The sequence below is a fragment of the Ctenopharyngodon idella genome, chromosome 5, assembly GCF_019924925.1.
Source record: "Ctenopharyngodon idella isolate HZGC_01 chromosome 5, HZGC01, whole genome shotgun sequence".
Lineage (NCBI taxonomy): Eukaryota > Metazoa > Chordata > Actinopteri > Cypriniformes > Xenocyprididae > Ctenopharyngodon > Ctenopharyngodon idella.
In genome coordinates, this window is record NC_067224.1 from 41149001 (window position 1) to 41173474 (window position 24474).

The 24474-nt window shown below is 38.5% G+C and overlaps 2 protein-coding genes across 5 annotated transcripts in view; one reads left to right on the forward strand and one right to left on the reverse strand.

The window, feature by feature from the left end:
* Positions 1 to 4149: 4149 nt before the first annotated feature.
* The window catches only part of LOC127512139 (cystatin-B-like), a 36560-nt gene continuing 16235 nt past the window's right edge, over positions 4150 to 24474 (reverse strand). The window contains exons 1-3 of one of the 3 annotated variants that reach the window (XR_007930130.1): positions 5183 to 5931; positions 4719 to 4823; positions 4150 to 4406 (exon numbers count right to left, since the gene is read on the reverse strand). Coding sequence is in view for 1 of the 3 variants with exons in the window: in XM_051892780.1 (XP_051748740.1) it covers positions 4284 to 4406; positions 4719 to 4823 (228 nt within the window). In the remaining 2 variants the exon portion in view is untranslated. Of the gene's footprint in view, positions 4407 to 4718; positions 4824 to 5182; positions 5932 to 24474 lie in introns of those variants that run through there. The other 2 variants (XM_051892780.1, XR_007930131.1) reach the window with 2 other exon arrangements.
* LOC127512130 (uncharacterized) lies at positions 12063 to 24304 on the forward strand. Of its 2 annotated transcripts, none has more exons than XR_007930128.1 (4): positions 12063 to 12580; positions 13242 to 13309; positions 14034 to 14106; positions 14286 to 14525. XR_007930128.1 is itself a non-coding variant. In XM_051892765.1 (4 exons), the coding sequence occupies exon 4, from the start codon at positions 15568 to 15570 to the stop codon at positions 16483 to 16485; it is 918 nt and encodes a 305-aa protein (XP_051748725.1). In that variant the 5' UTR covers positions 12063 to 12580; positions 13242 to 13309; positions 14034 to 14106; positions 14539 to 15567; the 3' UTR covers positions 16486 to 24304. The 2 variants fall into 2 exon arrangements, 1 of the variants encoding a protein (XP_051748725.1); XM_051892765.1 differs by lacking the exon at positions 14286 to 14525 and adding an exon at positions 14539 to 24304.

The following is a 24474-nucleotide window of genomic DNA, read 5'->3' on the forward strand; positions in this document are numbered from 1 at the left end:
TAAAGTTTCCAAACTTTTGTCCGGTAGTGTATGTTTGTGGGATCTTTTTTTAATTGTGACATTTTCGCACAATTACGTACATCACCAATTAACAACATTTAGACACTGTGTTCAATATAAACACAAGGTTTAGTTAAAGATCAGATGAGATTTTTTGAGCAATTAATGCAGATATCCAGTTAAAGGTGCAGTGAGCAATTTCTGAGAAACACTGTTGAAAGTGGATCGGACTGAGCACCAAAACACACGTGTAGCCAATCAGCAGTAAGGGGGCGTGTCTACTCTTGAGGGGGGATTTCCCTGTGCTGCATAGAGACAGAGTGCATTTAGGCCACAAGGGAATTCAAACATTAGCTTTGAATCTATATATTTATTCACTAAATTGAAGAATCTCAGAACTAACAATATATTGTATTATGAAACTATCACATTAAACATGAGTTCTCAATATACTATTGAAATTGATTTCTGGACATCGTAATGTTATTTTTTTTTCTACAATTTGTAACGGTCACTTAGAGCATTTACAATAATTTGTGGTAGATTGTGAACTGCGCATGTGCACTGAGTGTGTGCGTCTGTAAGAGAACGTGAACGGTGAGCAGGAGAAGAGATAACCGCTCTATCGACTTTGTACTCTTTTCCCTTTTATTTTCCTTTTTCTATTTGTGACCTAAGTTGAATGTTTATTTGGATCCTTTTCTCTCACTCATCCCCATGTATGCGGACGAGTGTGACAATGTACAAGTCATTTTATTAAACCCCGGGGAAAATACACGCCAGCCCTCGCCTCACGTGCATCATTTCCTCGAGCTCCACACTTTCGTTTTTTCTGGGCAACAACATTTTAACTCTGCGTTACAAATTGTTATTGTGTACATATCTGATATAGCATTTGTACATATCTGATATAGCATTGTATTAGCAACAATTTCCTTCACTGTTTTGTTTCTTTATGCTTTATTAAAAAAAATTGTTTTTGTTATAAGCCAGAAATGACAAGGAGGCCCCGGTGGGCGTGGCTTTCAGATTATGACGCGTGTCGCTGTCTCTATAACGTGTTCTTAAATTTGGGGGCGGAGCTATCAAGATAGGGGTGTGATCCTTAAGTGTTATCTGAAATAATTAAGATTAATTTTTTTCTGACACAGTTTAACTCTGAGATCTTGTTATATTTTATTACAATTTTTTAAACTACAGTGAATAAACTGTATTAATGAATGAAATGTTCAAGGTGCCCTCAGGTAGTGATGGGCAGATCGAGGCTTCGTGAAACACTGAAGCAGTTGAAGCAAATGTGCCATAATGTGTCGAGGCTTCGAAACAATCTGACACCCGTCTCCACGGTGCCCCCTAGTGGTCAGAACAGTGCAAATGCAACAAAACTCAGGCCAAACATGCATAAAAACACCTTTTACAAATGTATTGCAAACGTTTTATTGAAAGTAAAATCTATCAAATGCAATTAACTAATCATCTAATACGATTAAATATAGAGTGTCTGTATAATATGTGCTCTTTTTCAATTTTCAAGGTTTGTTTCTCTGTTCCATGGCTCAAGCTAAACAGGCAAATAAGAGATTAATAACTACCATTATTCATTTTAATTATTCTAATGTCTGATTAAAACATCTACAAATGTATAAAACTGATCAGAGATCAGGTAAAACCATAGGGTAAAGCCCATAGACACTTGTTCAATAGTTCTCAGTGAATCTGCATGATTCATGGGTTCACTTTATCATTGCCCTCCACCGGTGAACCATTGAAATTTCGAACTGTTTTGAAACGTTTCGAAACAGTGATGACGTAATGAAGCCTCGTTTACTAAAATCACGTGACTTTGGCAGTTTGATACACGCTCCGAATCACTGATTCGAAACAAAAGATTCATAAAGCTTCGGAGCTTCATGAAGCAGTGTTTTGAAATCGGCCATCACTACCCTCAGGTTCATAGGGACACACAAACCTCTCCACCACGATAAGGTGATGGTTCCCTGGTGCTCCTGGTAGGGCCTCCCATGGCAAAGTGGTCTCAGGTGAGGGTCCAGACAAAGAATGGTTCAAATACCCCATGAAACAACAAAAAAGAGAAGGAGTTACCCTGCCCAGAGTAAACCCGGGGCCCCTATTTGGAGCCAGGCCCAGTTGGAGGGCTCGTCGGCGAGCACCTGGTGGCCGGGTTTGCCACAGAGCCCGGACGGGCACAGCCCGAAGAAGTGATGTGGCACCCCCCTCTCCATCCTATGGGCCCACCACCTGTGGGAGAAACCGTGGGGGTTGGGTGCACTGGACCCGGGCGGCAGAGGCTGGCGCCGGTGTGGGGATACTCAGAAGCCCCCGGCTGAGCGCCGCTACGTTGGAGTTTACTCCGGTAGATGAGAGGGTTGCCTCCCTACGCCTATGGGTTGTGGGGGGGAAAACTCTGACTGTTGTCTGTGCATATGCACCGAACAGCAGTTCGGAGTATTTGGCCTTCTTGGAGACCCTAAATGAAGTCCTGTATGGGGCTCCAGTAGGGGACTCCGTAGTTCTGCTGGGAGACTTCAACGTACACGTGGGCAATGATGGAGACACCTGGAGAGGCGTGATTGGGAGGAACGGCCTCCCTAATCTAAACCCGAGCGGATGTTTGTTGTTAGACTTCTGTGCTAGGCATAAGGAATATAAGGATGCTCATAAGTGTACGTGGTATCAGAGCACCCTAGGCCGAAGGTCAATGATCGATTTTGTGATCGTATCATCTGATCTGAGGCCATATGTTTTGGACACTCGGGTGAAGAGAGGGGCAGAGCTGTCAACCGATCACTATCTGGTGGTGAGTTGGGTCAGGGGGTGGGGGAAGACCCTGGACAGACCTGGTAAGCCCAAACGGGTAGTGCGGGTGAACTGGGAATGTCTGGAGGAGGCCCCTGTCCTGAGACCTTCAACTCCCACCTCCGGCAGAGCTTTTCTGACATCCCTGTGGAGGTTGGGGGCATTGAACCCAAGTGGGCAATGTTCAAAGCTTCCATTGCTGAAGCTGCGGCGAGGAGCTGTGGTCTCAAGGTCTTAGGTGCCTCAAGGGGCGGTAACCCTCGAACACCGTGGTGGACACTGGTGGTCAGGGAAGCTGTCCGACTGAAGAAGGAGTCCTTCCGGGATATGTTATCCCGGAGGACTCTGGAGGCGGTTGCAAGGTATCAACAGGCTCGAAGAGCTGCAGCTTCTGCCATGAGAGAGGCAAAGCAGCGGGTGTGGGAGAAGTAATGGAGAAGGATGGATGTTCAAGGTGTCTGAATAAATTTTTGTTTGACTGTATGTGTATATATATATATAGAGAGAGAGAGAGAGAGAGAGAAAGAGAGATACATATATATATATGTATATATACACACATACACACACAAATAAAGTACATATACATTATACTTTACACACACACGTTTTATGCCTTAACCCTAAACCTACCCATCACAGAAAACGTTCTGCATTTTTACATTTTCATTATATAAGCCTTTTTCCTCATGAGTTATAGCAAAAATTATTGCTATTACTATCCTTGTGTCCCCACAAAATATGGGTTTACCAGGACCACACACACAACCATGATTATTTCTGAATGAATTGGGTTTATTTGCAGCTTAGTTTCAATAAATGGACTTTGAATGTTAAAGTATGGTCTATGAAATTTGACCATCAAAACATAAATCTGTATTATTATGTCCAGTGAATATGATAATTGTGAACTGATATTTAACCTCAGACTCAATACAGTGCAAAATATATATACATGTGATGTTCTGCAGGAGGAGCTGTTGTCCTCTCAGAAGAATGAAAAAAAAAAAAAGTTCAAATAAAAGGGAACACATGAACTGATAAAAAAAGAAAAGGAATGAAAATATATACCTTGAATGCAACATAAGTTTTTTTTTTTTTTTTGATAAATGTAAATATAATGTAAATGTGTTAATGTTTGTGGGTTTGTTCATTTATTTTTCAAAATCTTTAATCATTTCACTTTATTTTAAAAAGCGGTCATTTTATTTTGTTATTTTTGATGATTTGGAATTGTGAAAAATATTTATGTTCAGTTATCTCAGCATAAAACATTTTTAGTAAAGTGAAGTGAATTTGGTGCTCTTCACATAAACACACTAACACAAACACTGAGGGTTTGAATATTGAGTTTAATATTGAGGAATGAAACAGTTTTCAATAGTTCCTCTATACAGTATGGCAGATCATTGTGTGTGTCTGTTATTAGATAAGACAGACTATTTTCTGCATGCGGTTAGACGTGTTCAGAAGGGTTTCAGAGGGTCACTGAGGACTTTAGGGTGCTGGATTCTAAGCACAGTCAGTTTCTTTCCATGGGGGAGAGCTTCAGATGCCATCGCATGAACGCACACATCTCCGACATTCACCTAAGAGAGAGAGAAATCCATGTGGGTTTAATATGCACAAACATTTTTCTTTCACTTTAAACACCTTGATGTAAAAATTTTCATAACAGGCAACATGAGGTTTATTTGTGTGTGTCCAGCAATGCTACAAAATTGAGAAAAAAAAAATATCTTAAACGACTACAAAATACTTGATACAGTGTCTTGATACAGTTTCACTTTGCACCTGGTTAGGATACACTGCCACAGCTGATATTGAAAGAAAGCAAGATGTGCCTTGGAGGAGTTTCATTGATGAATTCACAAATTCAAAATCCATAAACACTCACTTACATTGATCACATAGTTCATTTCTCCTTCCAGAGCCTGATAAGCAAAACTTACAGGAGTGTAAACATCAAAAGTGGTTCTAGCCATCTTCTCTATGTCTGGCTTCACCTGAATAAATAAACAAAAATGTTATTTTCAACTATATTTTCGTCACTATGATCTTCTTCTAAATTGTTCGTGTTTTTATTTATTTATTTTTTTACAGGCTATGGTTTTTAGAGGCAGCTTGCATCGTCACTTCTCCAAAAGGGAGGAGTGAGCTCCGTTGGATGCAGTTCGCAACCTCACTGCTAGATGCCGCTAAAATTTACACATTGCACCTTTAAGTGAAAAAGTAACGTCAAGTTCTCTTAAAAATGACAACAAATAATTTCCCCAACACATCTCACAGCACCAAAACAGATCCTCTTACTACTACATTATAAGAGAAAAAGCATTTACTACATGAGTGATTTTCTGTCTCCTACCACAAGGCAGAAATCCTTCATCCCTGGAGTGACAGGCTCCTCTTGGCTCCAGTTTGCGTTTACTGACATTGCTGCAGTGTGCTGGTGGTGACGAATAAAAATGTATTCTCAGAAAGTCTGACTGCCAGATGGATCCTGATTCAGTATTTATCTTGCCAAAATCACATGACCTGTGCTGTCATTCAATTCTATGGAACTATTTCACTCGTAGATCATTAGCCTACACTCATGGTTATTTCACAGGTCATTTTCCACTGAGCTTTTCTTTTCTTTCTTTCTTTCTTTTTTTTTTTTTTTTTTCCAATTTGAGGTGCAGTCAGCACATTCTGCCTTTCTTTGGAATTTTATCATCACAATTTGATGATTAAAAAAAGGTTATTGACTCAACTAAAGTAAAGCTATTTGTCAATATCTGTAATTATAAGTTGTATTAGAGTTTTTATGCATTACATGTGTAAAATGTGAAATGAGATGGTCTTTTCCAGTCATTCTGGTAGCTTTAACACTTTAAAGGTAAAGCCACCATTTTCAGATTAGTACAGTGACCGGGAGGGGACATGTTCGGTTCACTTAGTTTTGTCGTGGCCATGACATATTAACTTGTGGGAACGTGATAAGTTGTGGCCACGAGATAATTTTTTCGAGGGTACAACGGGATGAGTGCCTTATCGGCTGACATCAAGTAAAAAAAAGACTCTAAGGAGTCCCCATCCCTGAGGTACACACCAGCGGCTGTCATGACTAATTCCCTAGGGCCAAAGCCCGAGCTGCATTTTACCAGAGAAGACTCGGCTGCACCGATAATTAATTTGGGCAGCTCTTGCGCCCACAAATTACACCCCATTGCGAGGTATGGTCTGACAGCCTCTTCAAACGTGGTAACCCACATGTTTCTATGAAATCCTCATTAAGAGCTATGATTCGTGAAAGTTTGTCACAATGCAAAGTCTATGGGACTTTTTCGGCTACTTTTTCGCCCGCTGGGGGAACATCATACACCCGATCGCTTATAAAAAGTCATAGCACACCATTCCTCAATAATCCACAAGATTTGACACCTAATTCATGGGTCTATGACAAACGGTGAGGGAGGAGTAGTGTGCCGACATTTTGTGTGGAAGAATTTGCCAGAGGCAAGCACCATTAATGATTGAATTTAAAATCCTTTTTTTTTTTTATTTAAATCCTATTTTTTAAGACCAATTTAAACATATTTTCCCTCACTCTTGCAAGCAATCTTTACAATGCATTATATTAGTCTATGAGAAAGTGCTGAACACTTTTAGTGATAAAATACCAGTGAAAAGCAAAAAGATAAGCTCAGTGAGAGATAATTAATTAATTTTTAACCTTCAAGTCATCTGGAGTGAAACAGTTCCATGGAATTGGAACCAATAAACGTTTTTCAGCCCCTTTGATGTGATCACATTTTCAAACTAAAAACACACAATACAAGTGACTTGCTAAATGTGCTTGAGTTGAGTTTCCTTGCTCAAATGATAACTGGGCTAAGCAGGGTGACAACAAATGCTGCTTAATACATTTTAACATCATTTCTCGTGGTGTTCCTCAAGGCTCAGTTTTGGGTCCTCTATTATTTAACCTATACACCAGGGGTCGGCAATTAAGTTTGGCATTGGGCCCAAAAAAAAAATTTCCCCAATAGATGGCGGGCCAGAACATAGTCAAAGTATAATTTAAGAAATTAATTGAAAAATGCAACTAGAATTGCCTGTGACAGACTGTTGCAGTGTCTTTTGTAACTGGTATTGAGCTGCTACTCTGTTAAATCCTGTAGTAGGACAGTCATTAGTTTTTTTTTATTCACTTTGGTACTATTTTCACATCTAAGGTGTACATTTTCAAAACTCTTAGTACAAAACTCCAAACTGATCACACTTCTAACACAGCTAGTCGTTCTTTCAAAACCTGATCTCATGCTTTCATTCTAGTTGTACATATTTTCATTCTACATAATCATTGTTTCAAAACACAAGATCGTTGTGATATGTAATGAGAACATTTGGTTTAATCACTGAAACACAACAGTATGATCTTCTTTCAGTTTAGTACTTTTAACATTCAGTTAATTCAATAGCAAACAATGCAAGATACATGTTTCAAATCACCCTTGTTGCTGAGTTAATTACAGTTACACAGGCTTCAGATGCCACATTAGAAAATGCACTTACATTACCTAAATTATATAATTGACATAAAATCCATAATGTTTGTAATAGTATTTATTCAGTGTGTTATCAAATGGTGTGTTGAAGTAAGACACAGTCATGAGGTTTTGTGTAGAACAGAGTGTGCTGGCAATACAGTAAATGAAGGGTGAGTTACAATAATGAGGCAGTCTCTCTCTACCATGGTACTGCCTCTAATCAGTCTGATGTTCATGAACATTCTGCATTTTTACATTTTATAAAAATATAATTTTGTATGATTTAAAAGCCGTTTTCCTCATGGGGACCAAAAAAAAAAAAAAAAAAAAGAGAAAAAAAGTCATGGTAAACCCTGTGTTGTGAACCAAATGTCCAACCAAACCAAAATGATGGTAATACCAGTAATTTTAGACCTAGTGAGGACATTTGGTTCACAACGCAGGGTTTACCATGACCCCACACACTCACTTTGACAATTGTGGTCATCATCTAAGATAAATTGCTTATAATGTAAAAAGAATTAATTACATTTGGTTATCCATATCGGAAAATGCAAACAAGTTCTATAGAAACTATGCCTATAGAATCAATATCTATAGAAGTACCAAATGATCCATCTCATTTTCTCCTCCAACTTCAAAATCGTCCGATATCGTTGTATTACCCCTTTTTTGTAAAGGGTGTTTGGCGTTTGACGTAACACTTTAGAAAACTGATCCTTCATTAATGAATGGAACAAATGAGTAATGCATTATTAACACTCTAGTAACTACTATTAACTAACAAGAAACTCTGATTAATGAATTAGTAAGTAATAGTGCTCAGTTGAATGTGGTAGTTCACTATTAGCTAATCAGTAGCTGCTATTTTTTGATACCTCCCAGAGAACTACTAAGAACTACTATTTACAGGTTCATAATTAACATGAATAATGCATAATGTATAATTAATTCTAAAGTGAAGATCATGGTAACCCACTAATAATGACTGAAGTACTACCAAATACTTCAGAAGGAATTACTAATTATTTGGATCAGTATTCTAAAGTAAGAAACATGATAACTCTCTAGTAACTACTGAAGTCATTGTCAACTTTTGAGGTTTTTTTAAAGTATTGGATAGTAATAACTCAAGAGTTACTACATAATTCTAAAGGAACTACTACTTCTTTGGATCAGTATTCTAAAGTGAAGATCATGGTAACCCACTAGTAATTACTTAAGTGTTACCAAATACATCAGAAGGAATTACTGTACAAAACTGTACAAAAATCTCAAAAGTTTACAATGACTTCTGTAGTTACTAGAGAGTTAATAATGTTTCTCACTTTAGAATACTGATCCAAATAATTAGTAATTCCTTCTGAAGGATTTGGTATAAATAACCAATAACTGAAATAACTGAAGGATTTGGTATAAATAACTTTGGTATTTGAATAACTAAATTAATGCAATGCCTGACTATTTAAAGGACTATTTTCTGATTATAAACTAAGTATTACACTATTGATGCTCAACACACTGATAACACTTTAAAACAAGGTCCCATTAGTTAACATTATTTAATGCATTAATAATGAGCACTACATTTGTTACAGGCCTATTTCTTATTTGTTAACATTAAACTGTTCTTTGTTAGTTCATTTAGCTCAAGTTAACAGGTATAACTTGATTTTAATAATGTATATATTGAAATTAACATGAACTAAGATTAATGAATGCTTTAGAAGTATTTCTCATTGTTAGTTCATGTTAACTAATGTTAACCAATATAACCTTAATGTAAAATGTTTATGTAGAACATTTTATTCCTCTCTGAAACATCATGTTATGGACGTAAATGGATTATGAATGCCGTTTCTAATCTAACTTAAATTTCAGCCTGTAATGTGTACATTAGCTCAAATAATTAAATTATTTACTACAATTTTCATTGATTTAGTCAGAATTGTTTCTGTGACATTTTGATGTGCTTGTACTGTTTTCTTGTACTGAGTTTTCTCGGAAGCAAGGCATTCTGCCAGAGAACATTGCCATCTTGCCTAAAAATGGTAAAATGGCCAACACAGGCTCATTGGAAAAACTACATGTGGCAACATTTTTGCAAAACGCAAAATACAAACCAATACATACATATCACTACAGTTTCCAACAGAAATGAACACTAGAGGCAGTAAAACAGCAAGCATTTTTAATCGTTTTCACACACAATTAGGATTAAGTCAAGTCATCTTCATTTATATAACGCTTTTCACAATACAGATTGTTTCAAAGCAGCTTCACAGTGATAATAGGAAAATTAATTGACAGATTGTTTTGGCTTTACAGCAGCTCTAAGAAAATATTATTATCGAGCTAAAGTAGGTTTTTGATCTAATCACTTCCGTTGTAAAAATTGTTAATTATTAACTTAGGGGCCACTTAAATGACACCTTTCCTACTGAAAACCGAAGACCTTTAATGCATTCTTGTCGTTCATTTACGTGTTTGAATGTGTAAGTGTGCAGACGCTTGGTCTTTTTACAAAGTGGCATTGCCAAATTACTTGTCTGGTCCGCATAATACAGAAAAATGAGGTGTGTCCGCGGATCTGTGCGAACTGTAATAATTTTGATAACGTTTTATCTATACATAGGGAAAAGAAAGGGAAAGAGGCCTTCGCAGGGGATAGTTGACACTTCACACCCAGGTTCCTAACTGACAATGAAGACTTAACAGAGCAGCCATCAAGTGTTAGACAGTATTCTAGGTTATTATGTGCATAAGTTTTTGGTCCAATAATTATAATCTCTGTTTTTTTCTGAATTTAGTAGTAGGAAATTACTAGTCATCCAATTTTTTATATCAGCTATGCATTCTGTTAATTTTTTGAATTGGTAAGTTTCGTCAGGGTGCGAAGAAATATAGAGCTGAGTATCATCAGCGTAACAGTGAAAACTAACGCCATGCTTCCTAATGATATCTCCCAAGGGTAGCATGTACAGAGTGAAAAGCAACGGTCCTAGTACTGAGCCTTGCGGTACTCCATATTGAACTTGTGATTGATATGACAGGGGCAGATTATGGATCAGTAAAGACTTGTTTTCACGTGGCTCCTTGCACAATTATGTTATGACCTCAAAACACTATTTACCATAGTGCATGATTTGTAAACGAATATATTTTGGAGTTTGCATCGCTTAACCAGCTCTATATGCTCAGTTTTACTTACATACTAAGCTTGCTTGGTAGTTTAGCTGGTTAGTTCACCCAAAAATGAAATTTCTGTCATTAATTACTCACCCTCATGTCGTTCCACACCGGTAAGACCTTCGTTCATCTTCGGAACACAAATTAAGATATTTTGATGAAATCCAAGAGATTTTTTTTATCCTCCATTGAAAGCAACGTAATTACCAAGGTCCAGAAAAGTAGTAAAACATCGTTAAAATAGTCAACATGACTACAGTGATTCAACCTTAATATTATAAAGCGACGAAAATACTTTTTGCGCGCAAAAACAAAACAGAAATAACGACTTTATTCAACAAATTCATCTCCCCTGTCATTCTGCTACGCTATTTATGTTACAGAGCTTCCTTGTTTATGTCCAAAAGCCGGCTCAGTATTGGCCGGCTCTGGTCACGTGAGCAGCACGACGCATAAAAATAAAATTACACCATGTAGCACCCTGTAACTACACTGAAAAGGAGTACTTTAACAATGTAGATTGCTAATTCATCTCTTTGGGTATTAATAACTTTTAACACTGCAATTTTTACACTGCTGATTTTACTGTGTATTACAAAATTTAAAATTACATATTACATTTGAAAATGTGATCTGTTGCAGTTAATGCTTAACATCGAAATGCCATTACTTTTGGAAATAATCCATCAAACAAGTTGCGATTTGAGGAGTGTGCACTAATATTTTCAGTTCCATTGGTTTGCGCATTGTCTCAAGGACACGCCCACAATAGGGGAAATATCATGAATATTCATGTATACCTACTGCCATTGGAACAGTTGTTCACTAGAACTGAATACAAAACAGCCCCACAACAGCCCCTTTGATTAGATCACATGGAATTACAATGACGACTCATGTCATGTGATTTTGGCAGCATAAATAGTTGAACAGAATCAATCTGTGAGTCAGACTGCCTGATAAGTAAGGAATAACTGACAATGTGAATTCTTAGAAAATAATGCACACCTGCTTCACGTCATGGCTGCATTACCACCTCGGGTGTGCATTATTTTCTAACGGCCCGGAGTCAATTATTCCGCTTATACTAGTTACCACACCTCAAGACACTGTTGTGATGTTGTATTAGGTTGTATTAGATTTTTGTCCTTAAAACACTCTTGTGCTGGGACTAATTTCTTATGCATCTCATCCCAAGCCTCCGTTGCTAATTCCAAAACATCATTTCAGAACTAGTAACGGAGGCTTGAGCCAATTGACAGCAGAATAATACAGTTGATAACGCAGTTGAGAGAATTAGCCTACCTGAGTCTGTGCGTCTCTTATGACAGCAGTGTCTCTACTAATAGCGAAACTATATGTTTATCTACCTCAAGAACCGCACAGTTATTACCTCGCTGGTGAGAAATGTCATGTCTTTTAAGTTGCTAAACTATTTTACTGATTCAGAGCAGTGCTGACAAAATGTTTCTGTGTGAATGTGTGTCTGTACTCTACTGTACGTTTGAAAGAGAGAGAGTGAGTGTAACGAGTTAAAAGTAAATACAAGTTGAATGTAACACATTGCTTTTTCACTAAAATCCTTCTATTGTATTTTGTATTTATTTATTTCTGTTTTTCTTTGAATAATATATGTTGATTCTACTGTTCACTATTTAGACTTTTATTTTGACATTTTCTTCTGGCGCTCTGCTGACGCCATTTTCAAGTGACTGCGCGCCTCTCGCCAGTTCACATTGGTTATGCTGGGGAGAGGTAAGCGTTTTTCGGAGCTCTTCATTTTATGAGTGAAATAAGTTTACAAAGTGTATAAATCGACTAAATATCTTATTGTAAATGGTACTGAGACTATTTGCAGTGTTCTGTTGTATGTTTTATATGCGAGTGGATTAGGAATGTGAAGTTATATCGTGTGGGCCGTATGATATGTTATTCGCTGGGTTTTGAGTCATCAATTAGCTAACAAATGTTATATTACACAGGATTGTCTCGTGAAACGCCCACCAGAGTGAGATATGAACTTTATACATGTTAATCCACAGGTATTTCACTTTTATTGTCTTTCATGTTCTTTTATATTCTTGTACTGTGTTAATTCTATAATGTTTCAGTGTTAATGTTATTTTCTCAACTGTTACACAAAATGAGTTCACATTGGTTATGCTGGGGAGAGGATTGTCTCGTGAAACGCCCACCAGAGTGAGATATGAACTTTATACATGTTAATCCACAGGAGTGAAGTTAATGCTGGCCGTGGCTGTCATTAAAATCCCTTTTGGTGAACTGCATTAGAAGTGTCCTGAGTCTTCTTAAACACAACGCAGATGATAGTAACGGCGGTCAGCAACGGACCGGTTACATGAGCACACGAGAGAGTATGCGCTTTCAGGACATAGTAAAACATATTTTGTGGCAAATATGTCAATAATTTGTCAGTTTCATCCCATTGTTTACTATATTTATTTGGTTGGTCGGTGTCGTTGTGGGTTTTGTTTCTTTTGCGGTTGTATGCTGTAGGACCTATTGAAATAACTAAAATCATTTGGCGAAGTGATATGGAACTGTAACACGGCCAAGACCTGCCTAGAACTACTTTAGCTGTGCATTTCCCTGAAAATAATTGCACACCTTAGAACGTTGGTCAACCAATCATATTTGAGCATTCAACAGCCCTGTAGTATAATACATTTTTATTTCATCCAGGCTTCTCAATACTTGACTGGACCCCAGTGACACCTGTCACTCCAAAGGTGAAGAACATCTGCCTTGAGGTAGGAGACAGAAAATCACTCATGTAGTAAATTTTTTTTGTTAAAACACAGCCTAGTAAAATTATAATAAAAAATTATACTTCTAACCATCTATTTTGGTGCTGTGAAATGTGTTGGTGGAAATTATTTGTTGTTATTGAAGACTAAAATGTTATTGTTTAATGTTATTTTCAGTATTATTATTCTTTATTCATGGTCATAATTAAATTGTATAATTTATTTTGTGAAGTCAGGGTATGTCTGTACAGGTGTGCCGAGGAGAGACATGGGTTGAGCTATATTTGGTAGTGTGTGTTTAGGAGTGTGTGTGCGCAATGTAGAAAATGTTTTCCATTGATGCATATGTAACTGAAGTAGAAACACATACAGCTGGAATGAAGACAATAACTCTTAATATGTCTTTTATATGTCAGAATCTTTTATATGTCAGACATAAGTTTTTTATGTCTGACATATAAAAATAATAAATAAGAGATCTCTTGGCAAAATGACTGGTGTACGGTCCTGTGATTCAACCTTAATGGGGATAAAGCTTAATTTCAAGTCTACAGTCATTTTAAAGAGAACTCGGCTTTACTTTTCACTTAATGTCACAATACTTTTTACATAGCCTAAGTTGTCTGATATCTGAATGAAAGATGTAACTCCCTAGAGACTAATAAACTCAATCTTATTTAAATAATAATAATATGGATGAATATAAAATGTGCATTGGTTTATTCAGGTGAAGTCAGACATAGAGGCGAAGGCTGGAACCAATTTTGATTGTGCAGGAAGGAACAAACTATGTGGTGAAGGTAAGAGAGTGTTTTATTTTGTTTTGTTTTGTTTTTTATGGATTTTTGAGCTTGTGAATTCATCACTGAATCTCTTCCAAGGCATAATTTGTATGTTTCTAATATCAACAAGCCAACTGTGGCAGTGTGTCTTAAATGAGTGCGATGTGTCCACTAATTTTTCTGTCCTCTCTTTGTAGCCTATAAAAGAAAACTTGTCTCAACTTTGTAGCACTGCTGGACACACAAATCTAGTCAGCTAGGGTCACTGTAGCAGAACTCGAGGGAAATTTGCTTGCTGTCACGGAAAATGAATGCGTTTAGTTCGCTATCAATGCGAACAGGGTTTTATATGGAAGAGATCACTCATAAACCTGTGTGGATCTCTCTCTCTCTCTCTCTCTCTCTCTCTCTCTCTCTCTCTCTCTCTCTCTCTCTCTCTCTCTGGTGAAGGTTGGGGGAAATAAATGTGTTCATGCGATGATATTTCAACTCCCCCGCTATGGAGGGGAACTGACTGTGACTAGAGTCCAGTACCCTAAATCCCGCAGTGACCCTCTGTTCCCCTTCTGAACACGTCTTACCACATATGAAATTGTCTCTTATCTAATAACAAACACATACAATGAGCTGTATAGAACAACTATTGAAAACTGTTTCATTCCTCAATATTAAACTCAATATTCAAACCCTCAGTGTGTCAGTGTTTATGTGAAGAACACCAAATTCACTTCACATTACTAAAATTGTTTTATGCTGAAAGAAATAATAAACATAAAAAACATTTAAAAACAAAAAAATCCTCATTCCAAATCTTTATAAACAAAAGGTAAAATAAAATCATGCAAAATGACATTTATTTTTTTAATTGTAAGATTTAATTGACTGTCTGAATGACTTTTAAGGGGGAAAAAAAAGTTTTTTTTAAAAAAAGAAAAGAAAAAAAAAGTAAAACATGAATGACATTCATTTTTATTTTTTTTGTCTAAATGAATGTAATTTTAAAACATTTCTTAATATACAAACTGTATTTTTATACTGATATGAACTGAAATCTTGTTCATCTCAACCTCACGTCATTCCAAACCTGTACAGTTTCTCTTCTTCAGTCAGTTTTCATGAGAGGAGCAGTTTGAAAATGAAATGATCAAAATCCACAAATGCTTACACAAAATATGAACATGAACATGTATTTTTTATTTCCCCTGCAAAAGAGAAGGGTTTAGCTCTGGTCTGTCCTAGGAAGTACAAATGTGTGGCCAGGTATAACCATAGATAGATAGATAGGTATAAACATAGATTCATTGCCGAACAAGTGGATTTATTCTGAAAAGAAATATCTTCTTCAAGCGTTCCGGTGAGATCGAAAATGTCAGTAAGGCCTTGCAACGTCTGCGTGGGACCCATTGAGCTCCCGGACGGACGTGACTTCTGGTGCCGACATCCTCGTGTCGTTTGGGGCTCCCGGTGAGAAGCGTGAGGATGCCATGTCAATGGCTGCGTCCGACTCAATTGATTGGGCAGGCAGCCCCATGGAGTATTCCACATCTCATCGTAGTGAGGCTGCCTATGCGGATTAAGAACTCCTTCGTATTCTCTCTAAGGCAGTGGAGGAACTCGAGCTGGAGTGGGCTTCTCCCGTCGAACCAGAACACAGCAGGTTGGACGAGTGGTTTCTTTAACCCGGCCAAAGACCAGCCCCCGCCTTTAAGCCACGGAAGGAGCTGGAGCTTCCAGTCAGGCCCAAGGAGCCCCGAGCTGTTCGTTACCCCTTTCCTAAACGGCAAGGTCTTCGCCCATCAGGAGTCTCGGCCCCGAGAGCCCAGCCGCGCTCCGGATGGCCCGGTAAGGAAGAGGAACCTGCAGCTCAGCGTTGCACATGAGCTGGCATCAAAATGTGCCTGTTTAAATCCTCTGACAGTTTCGCTCGTCCCCCTGCCTGTTGCAGGCGTCGAGAGTGTTGTGAAATGTTCTGTTGTTGTTTGCTGTGCAATAAAAAATGTTCAACTTCATAAAAAGAGCTGTTTTCCTCTTCCGATTGCCACTCACACTCACTGTTCGGACGGCTTTCTGCCCCCCGCAAACGAGCTGTCACATCACTTCACAATGACACCTCTCGCACTCTACGCAGAGAAATGGAGAGCGCTGCTAAGCGCGTCAAGGTGGGTATTGAATATCATAGAAAAGGGATACACTGCAATTTGCTCGCAGACCACCCCGTTTCAATGGCGTGGCAATGGCAAAGCGCTCATTCAGAATGATTACATTAAAACAAATCCTCGTTCAACGAGGGACTATTATACTATAATATTATCTTTCTTGCAAGAGCGCTTAGATTGTGGCCGCGCGCCTTCTACGCTCAAAGTATATGTTGCGGCCCGGGTGACTGCAAGGTTATAAATCAGCTTTTGTCTCTAGTGAGCCTGTGATGGGGGAAAAGTGTTCAATGAAGCCCATCCTGCTGCAGAAAGGGAGGGTTTCTGCAGCAAGATGGACACTTTTGCCAGATTCTACAATCTGGATGTTTCTTCGATAGCCTCTCGATTTCTGTCTGTACAGGAGAGCTAGGTTTAATATGTGGCCCATTCAGCTTGCTGTATGCTGCTATACACCAAGCGTTATGCTGCTTCAGAGTACAGAGCTGCATGTATACACACCCTGTCCCCTGCTCATGGGTGCGGTGTTTCAACAAGGTCCGCTAGGTTGCCTTTTTCACAGCAGAGTAGCGCCGGCGCTGCTGCCGCCTTAACTACCCAGTTATACTCCTGTCGGAGTGGGTTCCAGCTAATGTTACGTTGCGTCATCCCTGCATTTTGGCATAGCGTAACAACCCTAATGTCGTATTAATGAACTGGGACTCGCCGCTTCATTTTGCAATCACCATAAGATGGATTAAACTGCTTGATTTATGTTTCTAAAATAAATAAAATATAATGAGGGAATCGTGTTGGCGTAAGTTGATCTTTGATTAATTTGTACTAATGAACTGGGATTAACCGCTTCATTTTGGCAAACTATCTTTCGGCTGTGTAACATAGACTGCATGTGTCAAGTTAGACCAGGTGCCGCCTCCGTATCAGTTGGATGCGACTGTCATTAAACCGTCTGACATTGGCCCGATCCAACTAGTCAAATTTATTATTCCATAAGCGCATTTTGTCGCTCTTTTGTCTCTTAATAAGCGGTCACTGACCCCTTTTCATCAGCGAGATATGGTTGTGGTTTACAACATTCACAAGCTCACTGGTACTGCTCGATGAACGCGCTTAGGGCGGATGAGTAAGGCCCCCTTCCTCCCCCCTTTCTTTTGATGTGGTGTTTCAACCAGGTCCGCTAACATACACGTCAAATTTGGTCGGCGCTGGCGTTGCCGCCACCTAACCAATCCATAACGCTGAACCTCTGAGAGGCTGGTCAAGTCAAGTCAAGTCAAGTGACCTTTATTTATATAGCGCTTTTTACAATGCAGATTGTGTCAAAGCAGCTTTACAGTGATAACTGGTATATAATTTTGGTTGCACAGCAGCTCTTAAAGAAAATGGTGTCAGTATCCATCTTAAGTAAATTAGTACTGGAGTAAACAGTGATATCATCATCCCTCATTTCAGGGAACCGAGGTTACGCCAGTAACCAGAGACATTCCGGGCTGGATCTTCGGCGTGCTGCGTTTGGCTGTGGAGAAAAAAGAGAGTCCTACATTTAAAAAACAAAATAATAATAATAAAAAAAAAATATCACGTTCGAGTTCATGAGTTCCCCTACCAATGGTATGAGAGGAACACAGCTTTCACTCTTAACCAAACTAATATTACTAGCCAATCAATAGTAGAATGGGGCGGGTTTTGGAAAACGTGTGGTTGAGATCCAGCTGCAACCGAGTCCTACTAACTCAGAGGGAGATCGGGGTGAAAAGCACAATAAACCTCTCAAGAATTGAAAATGGGCTACTTTCCCATAGACTGGAGTGAGACCATAGACGTTTCCCGAGGTGTCGCAATCTTTTTTGGCGGTCTGTGGTGTGACAGATTGCTGTAGCGCTTCAGTTCACTCACAGCGCACTTGAACGGACCATCTCCTCCGCTTTACTAGTTACAACACAAAATAAATATGAATGAACATCCTCAGGTTGGTGGATTCGCGCTGAATTACAGACTAGAAGCGCTCGAGCGCGCTCTCTCTCTCTCTTTCTTGCATGCGATCCCAGTTCTCTCAGACAGCGCGTGTTTACGTCCTTAAGTGGACGTAAACATTTGGGTGAAAACAGGATATGTGTCAGTATCCATGGATTCGGTCTTAAAGGGACCGTAGCCTATATTTGTCATTAACGTTAATAAAACAACAAAAGATGTTAAATAAATGTATACATGGTAAATAATGACCACTGTATCTGAAAAACAAGTGTTATATATATTGGTAATTATGCCCTTTGAAGGTTATTGGACACTGTGAAATTTCTGTTTTTTAAGTTTGTGACAAGCACATAAAAATTATTACTTTTTTATATTAGAGTAATAATAAAGAAGCTGTACTACATTCATTAGTCTCAATGTGTTGGGCTTGGGAAAACTGCAACATCACCCAAAAAAAAGAGAGAGAGAGAGAGAGAGAGAGAGAGAGAGAGAGAGAGAGAGAAATTAATAAATGTATAGGCATCGGTATCGGTATTGGCGAGTACCAGAAAAAAAGTATCGGTACTCGTACTCGTGGTATCGGTGCATCCCTACCGAAATCCATATCATGCCACATGTAATCGATCAATCAGCGTGTCAACCGCGAAAACGTGTCAATAAAACAGCTTGTAAAAATATCACATTTACCATCACATTTACCTCAGAAAAGCCGTTCAATGTCCAAAAATTCATTATCAGCTACAAAAATGAACTTAGAGAGGAGCATTTTGCACTATAGGCTATTGCATATTCATTGTATTTGTACTTTAACCTGCTTCAATATTAAATGTATAAATCTGTTTTATGACAGCCACCATTTAAATGTTTAGACAAATCTGCAAAGTTATAAAGCAAATATTCTCCCACAAAGAGGTTTTTTTCTTGGTTTCGATTGAATCTGACTCGGGCCCGAACTGATAAGGTAAAGCTGACAACATTATTATTAACTGTGTGTTTTTTTAAATGCTTTAAAAGCCTTGGAAGCTTTGGGCAACCCAAGTTCAAATCCCAGCTAGTGGACTTTTCCTGATCCCGTCACCCTCTCTCTCTTCCACTTTGCTTCCTGTATACATACTGTCCTATCACAATAAAAAGCAAAATCACCAAAAAATAAATCTTTAAACTAATGCTGGTTGAGCTCATCCACACACTGAATAGAATTAGCATCTTTTAAGCCACTACATCAGCCTCTCTCATCATATTGGTGAGGGAACAAATCCAACTCTTTTGCCGTTGGATTCAGTTCTCCCCATGGATTTTACACAATGAGGTTCTAATATTTATCAAACTGAAACAGGCTAGTCAATGCCAATAGCCTAGTGGGCGACTCACTGACATATAGCACCCTTGTGCTTTGGGCAACCAGAGATCAAGTCCCAACTCGTAGAATTAGCATCTTTTCAGTCACTACATCAACCACTCTCATCACATTGTTGGGGGAACGGATTCTAACAGCTGGATTGTTTGCTGTTACATTTTTTCTCCACCATGTTTCTTACACAGTGAGGTTCTAAAGGCATCTTTACACAGCCGATTTATGGCTGCTCTAAAGCGATTCTGCGTCTGCTCAGAATTCAGTGTAAAGACGCAATGCCGCATAAAAGCAGACCTAAAATACGCCGAGTCTCACCCACCTCAGGCCCTAGTATCAAAGGCGAATCTGATACTGTTCTGGTTCAGTGTAAATGAACGCAAAATATAGCCACACTAAACTACGTCATTGTCATGACAACCAAAAGCATTCCAGTCAGCTCAGGCGGCGCGAGATTCAAGAAGCAGGGGACGAAACATATAGGGCAAATTAAAAAAAAATGTCTACCAACAAGGGGCAGTGAAGTAAAAGAGTCCTGTACTCACATTGTGAAGCAAACCACCAAAATAACAGCAGAGAATCGTTGTGTGTCATCAATTGGCTTTCGCCGTTTGTAATCTTCCTATGAAGAGACTGTCAGATCAATGCGCTGCTACATTTCTCTCAGATACGGTAAATGCTTAACACAATGCATTGTTATATCTCCTTGAGGACGATATTTCACCCACACACGACGGTCTGGTGACATCTGCTGTCCTGCCTGACACGCAAACGCTAGCATCATTTGTTGTTTCTGGCTCTTTGGGAAAAAAAAAAAAAGAAAAAAAAAATGTTCGACCTCTTTTAATCCTGTGGTGATCTACCTGGTGTAATAATGAATAATTTCTTTGTAGCATTTGTTCCAACTGTAACAATTTTTATTAAGAAATATCAGTATTATTAAATATCAGTATTTATAAAATAAATATCAGTACCACAGAATTATGACAAACATCGTGAGATAGCTATAGCACACAGAGGAAATTAATTTAAAATGTTGTATTTTTTTTTATTTCGAGTTTTATTTCATTGTTTATTATTTCATTATTTTTAAATTCATTTTGTTAAAACTGTAGTTTTAAAATAGTTATGTTCAAAGCATTGTTTCCCACGATTTTAATTTCTGTGTAAATGCATTTATGCTGCTTGAGAGAAGCATTAAACAGTCTGTGTAAATGCAGATTTTTGTGATTTTATGCCGCTTCAGAGTTGGTTTCTGTGCCGTTTTTTCTGTGTAAAGATGCCTTAATATTATCAAGCTGATGCTGGTTAAACTCCATGCACTCACAGAATAGAATCAGCATCTTTTTAGCCACTACATCAGCATCTCTCATCATGGATAACAGAAACACAGGATGGCCACAGGTGATGGCAAACAGGATTTCAGTGGTAAGCCTGTGTAGAACCTAATTCAACAGCAAATGAGTTATGATTTACCTGAGTGTAAGCAAGCAGAAAAATAGGAAATGTTTATAGAGGATAGGCAGTTTATGTATGTATATCCTAATCACAGTCTGTATCACAGTCCATAGAGCTTGTTGATGGACATCACTGCATTGAGCTTCCATTGAAGAAAAAGGATGTAGTGTTTCCCAACAACTATGTTGTTACTTCTCTGCTCAATTTCTGAATAGGAAATTCAAAAGAAATTCGGCTTTCAACTAGGACTATTGTATTTTCATGGAGGACATGTTACTCAAAGGTCATGCTGAAAAAATTCCTGCAAGTGAAATTGAAGGAAACCCTGTCAGAATCTGTATCTATATCCCACACCACAGGGTGTATCACCCACAAAAACACAAACTTTGAGTGCTGTTTGACTGCGCAGCTACCTACTAAGGAAAATCACTCAACTTTCAACTGTTATAAGGACCCAACTTGAATAATTCTCTCATTGGTGTGCTGATGAGATTCAGACATAAGCCAATAGCCCTTGCAGCAGATGTAGAAGGGATGTTTCATCAGATCAGAGTTCCTGCTAAAGACAAAGACCTGTTGAGATTCCTTTGGTGACCTAAAGGGGACACTGCTCAGGAAATGGAGGAATGCAGAAAGACTGTTCACTTATTTGGTGCTACATCCTCCCCAAGCTGTGCAATCTACGCTCTGCAAAGCTGTGCAAAAGACAACAGTGCACAGCACAGATCAGAGGTAATTCAGACAGTCCTTGGGAATTTCTATGTGGATGACTGTTTGACGTCTGTGGCTGCCTGACGTAAAGAGCTGTTCACATTGAGATTGTTAGCTCTTTGGATACTGACTCATGCATTCATGCACTGAGGAGATTCATTTCTAGAAGGTGTTAGGTTCAAACAATCAGATCTGACAATGGAACAAATTTCATTTTCAGAGATTCAGTCAAGACTATATGTTATCTTTAAGAAATTAGTTTGGCTCTTTGGTATAAATAGGTTGGTAATTGTTTTGCTGAACAAAGACAATTAGGGGCTGGTATGTAAGAGCCAATTTAATATGTCAATAATTTGTATATTATTATTGTATGCTTAAAGTGTTGATTTGCAAGTAATAAATAATTCTGATATTTCCTGTATATATTGCCAAAAGTTTTGGGATGCCTGCCTTTACATGCACATAAACTTTAATGACATCCCATTCTTAATCCGTAGGGTTTAATATGGAGTTGGCCCACCATTTGCAGCTAAAACAGCCTCAACTCTTCTGGGAAGGCTTTCAACAAGGTTTAGGAGTGTTTTTATATGAATTTTTGACCATTCTTCTAGAAGCGCATTTGTGAGGTCAGGCACTGATGTTAGACGAGAAGGCCTGGCTCACAGTCTCCGCTCTAATTCATCCCAAAGGTGTTCTATCGGGTTGAGGTCAGGACTCTGTGCAGGCCAGTCAAGTTCCTCCACACCAAACTCGCTCATCCATGTCTTTATGGACCTTGCTTTGTGCACTGGTGCACAGTCATGTTGGAACAGGAATCCCCAAACTGTTCCCACAAAGTTGGGAGCATGAAATTGTCTTGTCTTGTCCAAAATGTCTTGGTATGCTGAAGCATGAAGAGTTCCTTTCACTGGAACTAAGGGGCCAAGCCCAACCCCTGAAAAACAACCCCACACCATAATCCCCCCTCTACCAAACTTTACACTTGGCACAATGTAGTCAGGTAAGTACCGTTCTCCTGGCAACCGCCAAACCCAGACTCGTCCATCGGATTGCCAGACAGAGAAGTGTGATTCGTCACTCCAGAGAACACGTCTCCACTTCTCTAGAGTCCAGTGGCGGCGTGCTTTACACCACTGCATCCGACGCTTTGCATTGCACTTGGTGATGTAAGGCTTGGATGCAGCTGCTCAGCCATGGAAACCCATTCCATGAAGCTCTCTACGCACTGTTCTTGAGCTAATCTGAAGGCCACACAAAGTTTGGAGGTCTGTAGCTATTGACTCTGCAGAAAGTTGGCGACTTCTGCGCACTGTGCGCCTCAGCATGCGCTGACCCCGCTCTGTGATTTTACGTGGCCTACCACTTCGTAGCTGAGTTGCTGTTGTTCACAATTGCTTCCACTTTGTTATAATACAGTTGAACGTGGAATATTTAGTAGTGAGGAAATTTCATAAATGGACTTATTGCACAGGTGGCAACCTATCATGGTACCACGCTTGAATTCACTGAGCTCCTGAGAGCGACCCATTCTTTCACAAATGTTTGTAGAAGCAGTCTGCATGCCTAGGTGCTTGATTTTATACACCTGTGGCCATGGAAGTGATTGGAACACCTGAACTCAATGATTTGGAGGGGTGTCCCAATACTTTTGGCAATATAGTGTATATTTCAGTATTATTTCCTATGTTTTCTGATGTATAATTTCTGTACTGTTTCTTTAACGGCCACAACCACATGTTGTTATGCAACATTGAACAAGTTCAAGCAGGGAAATAAGGGAGAAACAGTTTTCTTACTGTTTTGCTGTCATTTATGGATAAAACTTGTGTTTAAATCTTTAAGGAAACACAAGATAAAGGTTTAACAAGTGTAATATCATAGGATACAAGAACCAACAGCATTTTTGTATATTTTTGTATTTTTGTGTTTTGATTAAATTCATACTTGTTTACAGATTTTTGACTGACTTCTGTGATGAGTAAGAACCCATTTTTCCTGCCACTGCAATACCAGTGAAGTTAATCTAGGACTTTGCATCTACAGCTATAGGATATGTTGAATAATGTTTGTTTGTTTAATTGATTTCTTTCCCAAGTTGCACTGACTGCTCTAAAATATGAGACACCAATGTTTCAGGAGTTTAGGACACAGAATAGGACACATGCTTATTCAATAATGGATTTATTTCCTATTTGAGTTTATGTATATGCTTTATTTTTTAAGATTAACTGTTTTTCCAAGGCATTGTTAGATTCCAGTGTTTCCTATCATAGCTATGCAAAGATTTGATTTCAAAAACAGTATCATAGATATTAAACTATTTCTTGTTATGATTTTAAATCTTTATTTAACCTCAGAATGATCTCAAAGTAAAAAGAGGTGCTAAAGTCTAATTCTGTGGTGGCTGTGCTTTAAAATTAAATTATTGTAAGTGATGAAGAATTTTGAAAGTCTGACAGTAATCAGTCTTGAGTACTATACTGTTAGGTTAACCCGCCTGGTTTAAATGTTTGAAAATGATTAACAGTTGAAAACATTTGTTAGAAATAAAAAAAAATAAATAATCAAATGTAATCAGTTACATTACTTTAATAAAGTAATTGAAATGGTAATGATACTATTTTAAATAGGGTAACTTGTAATCTGTAACCGATAACATTTTCGAAGTAACCTTCCCAACACTGGTTAAGTATTATGTTGAAGTGCGTTCTGGTTTGTATATGTGTGGGAGTGTTTTTG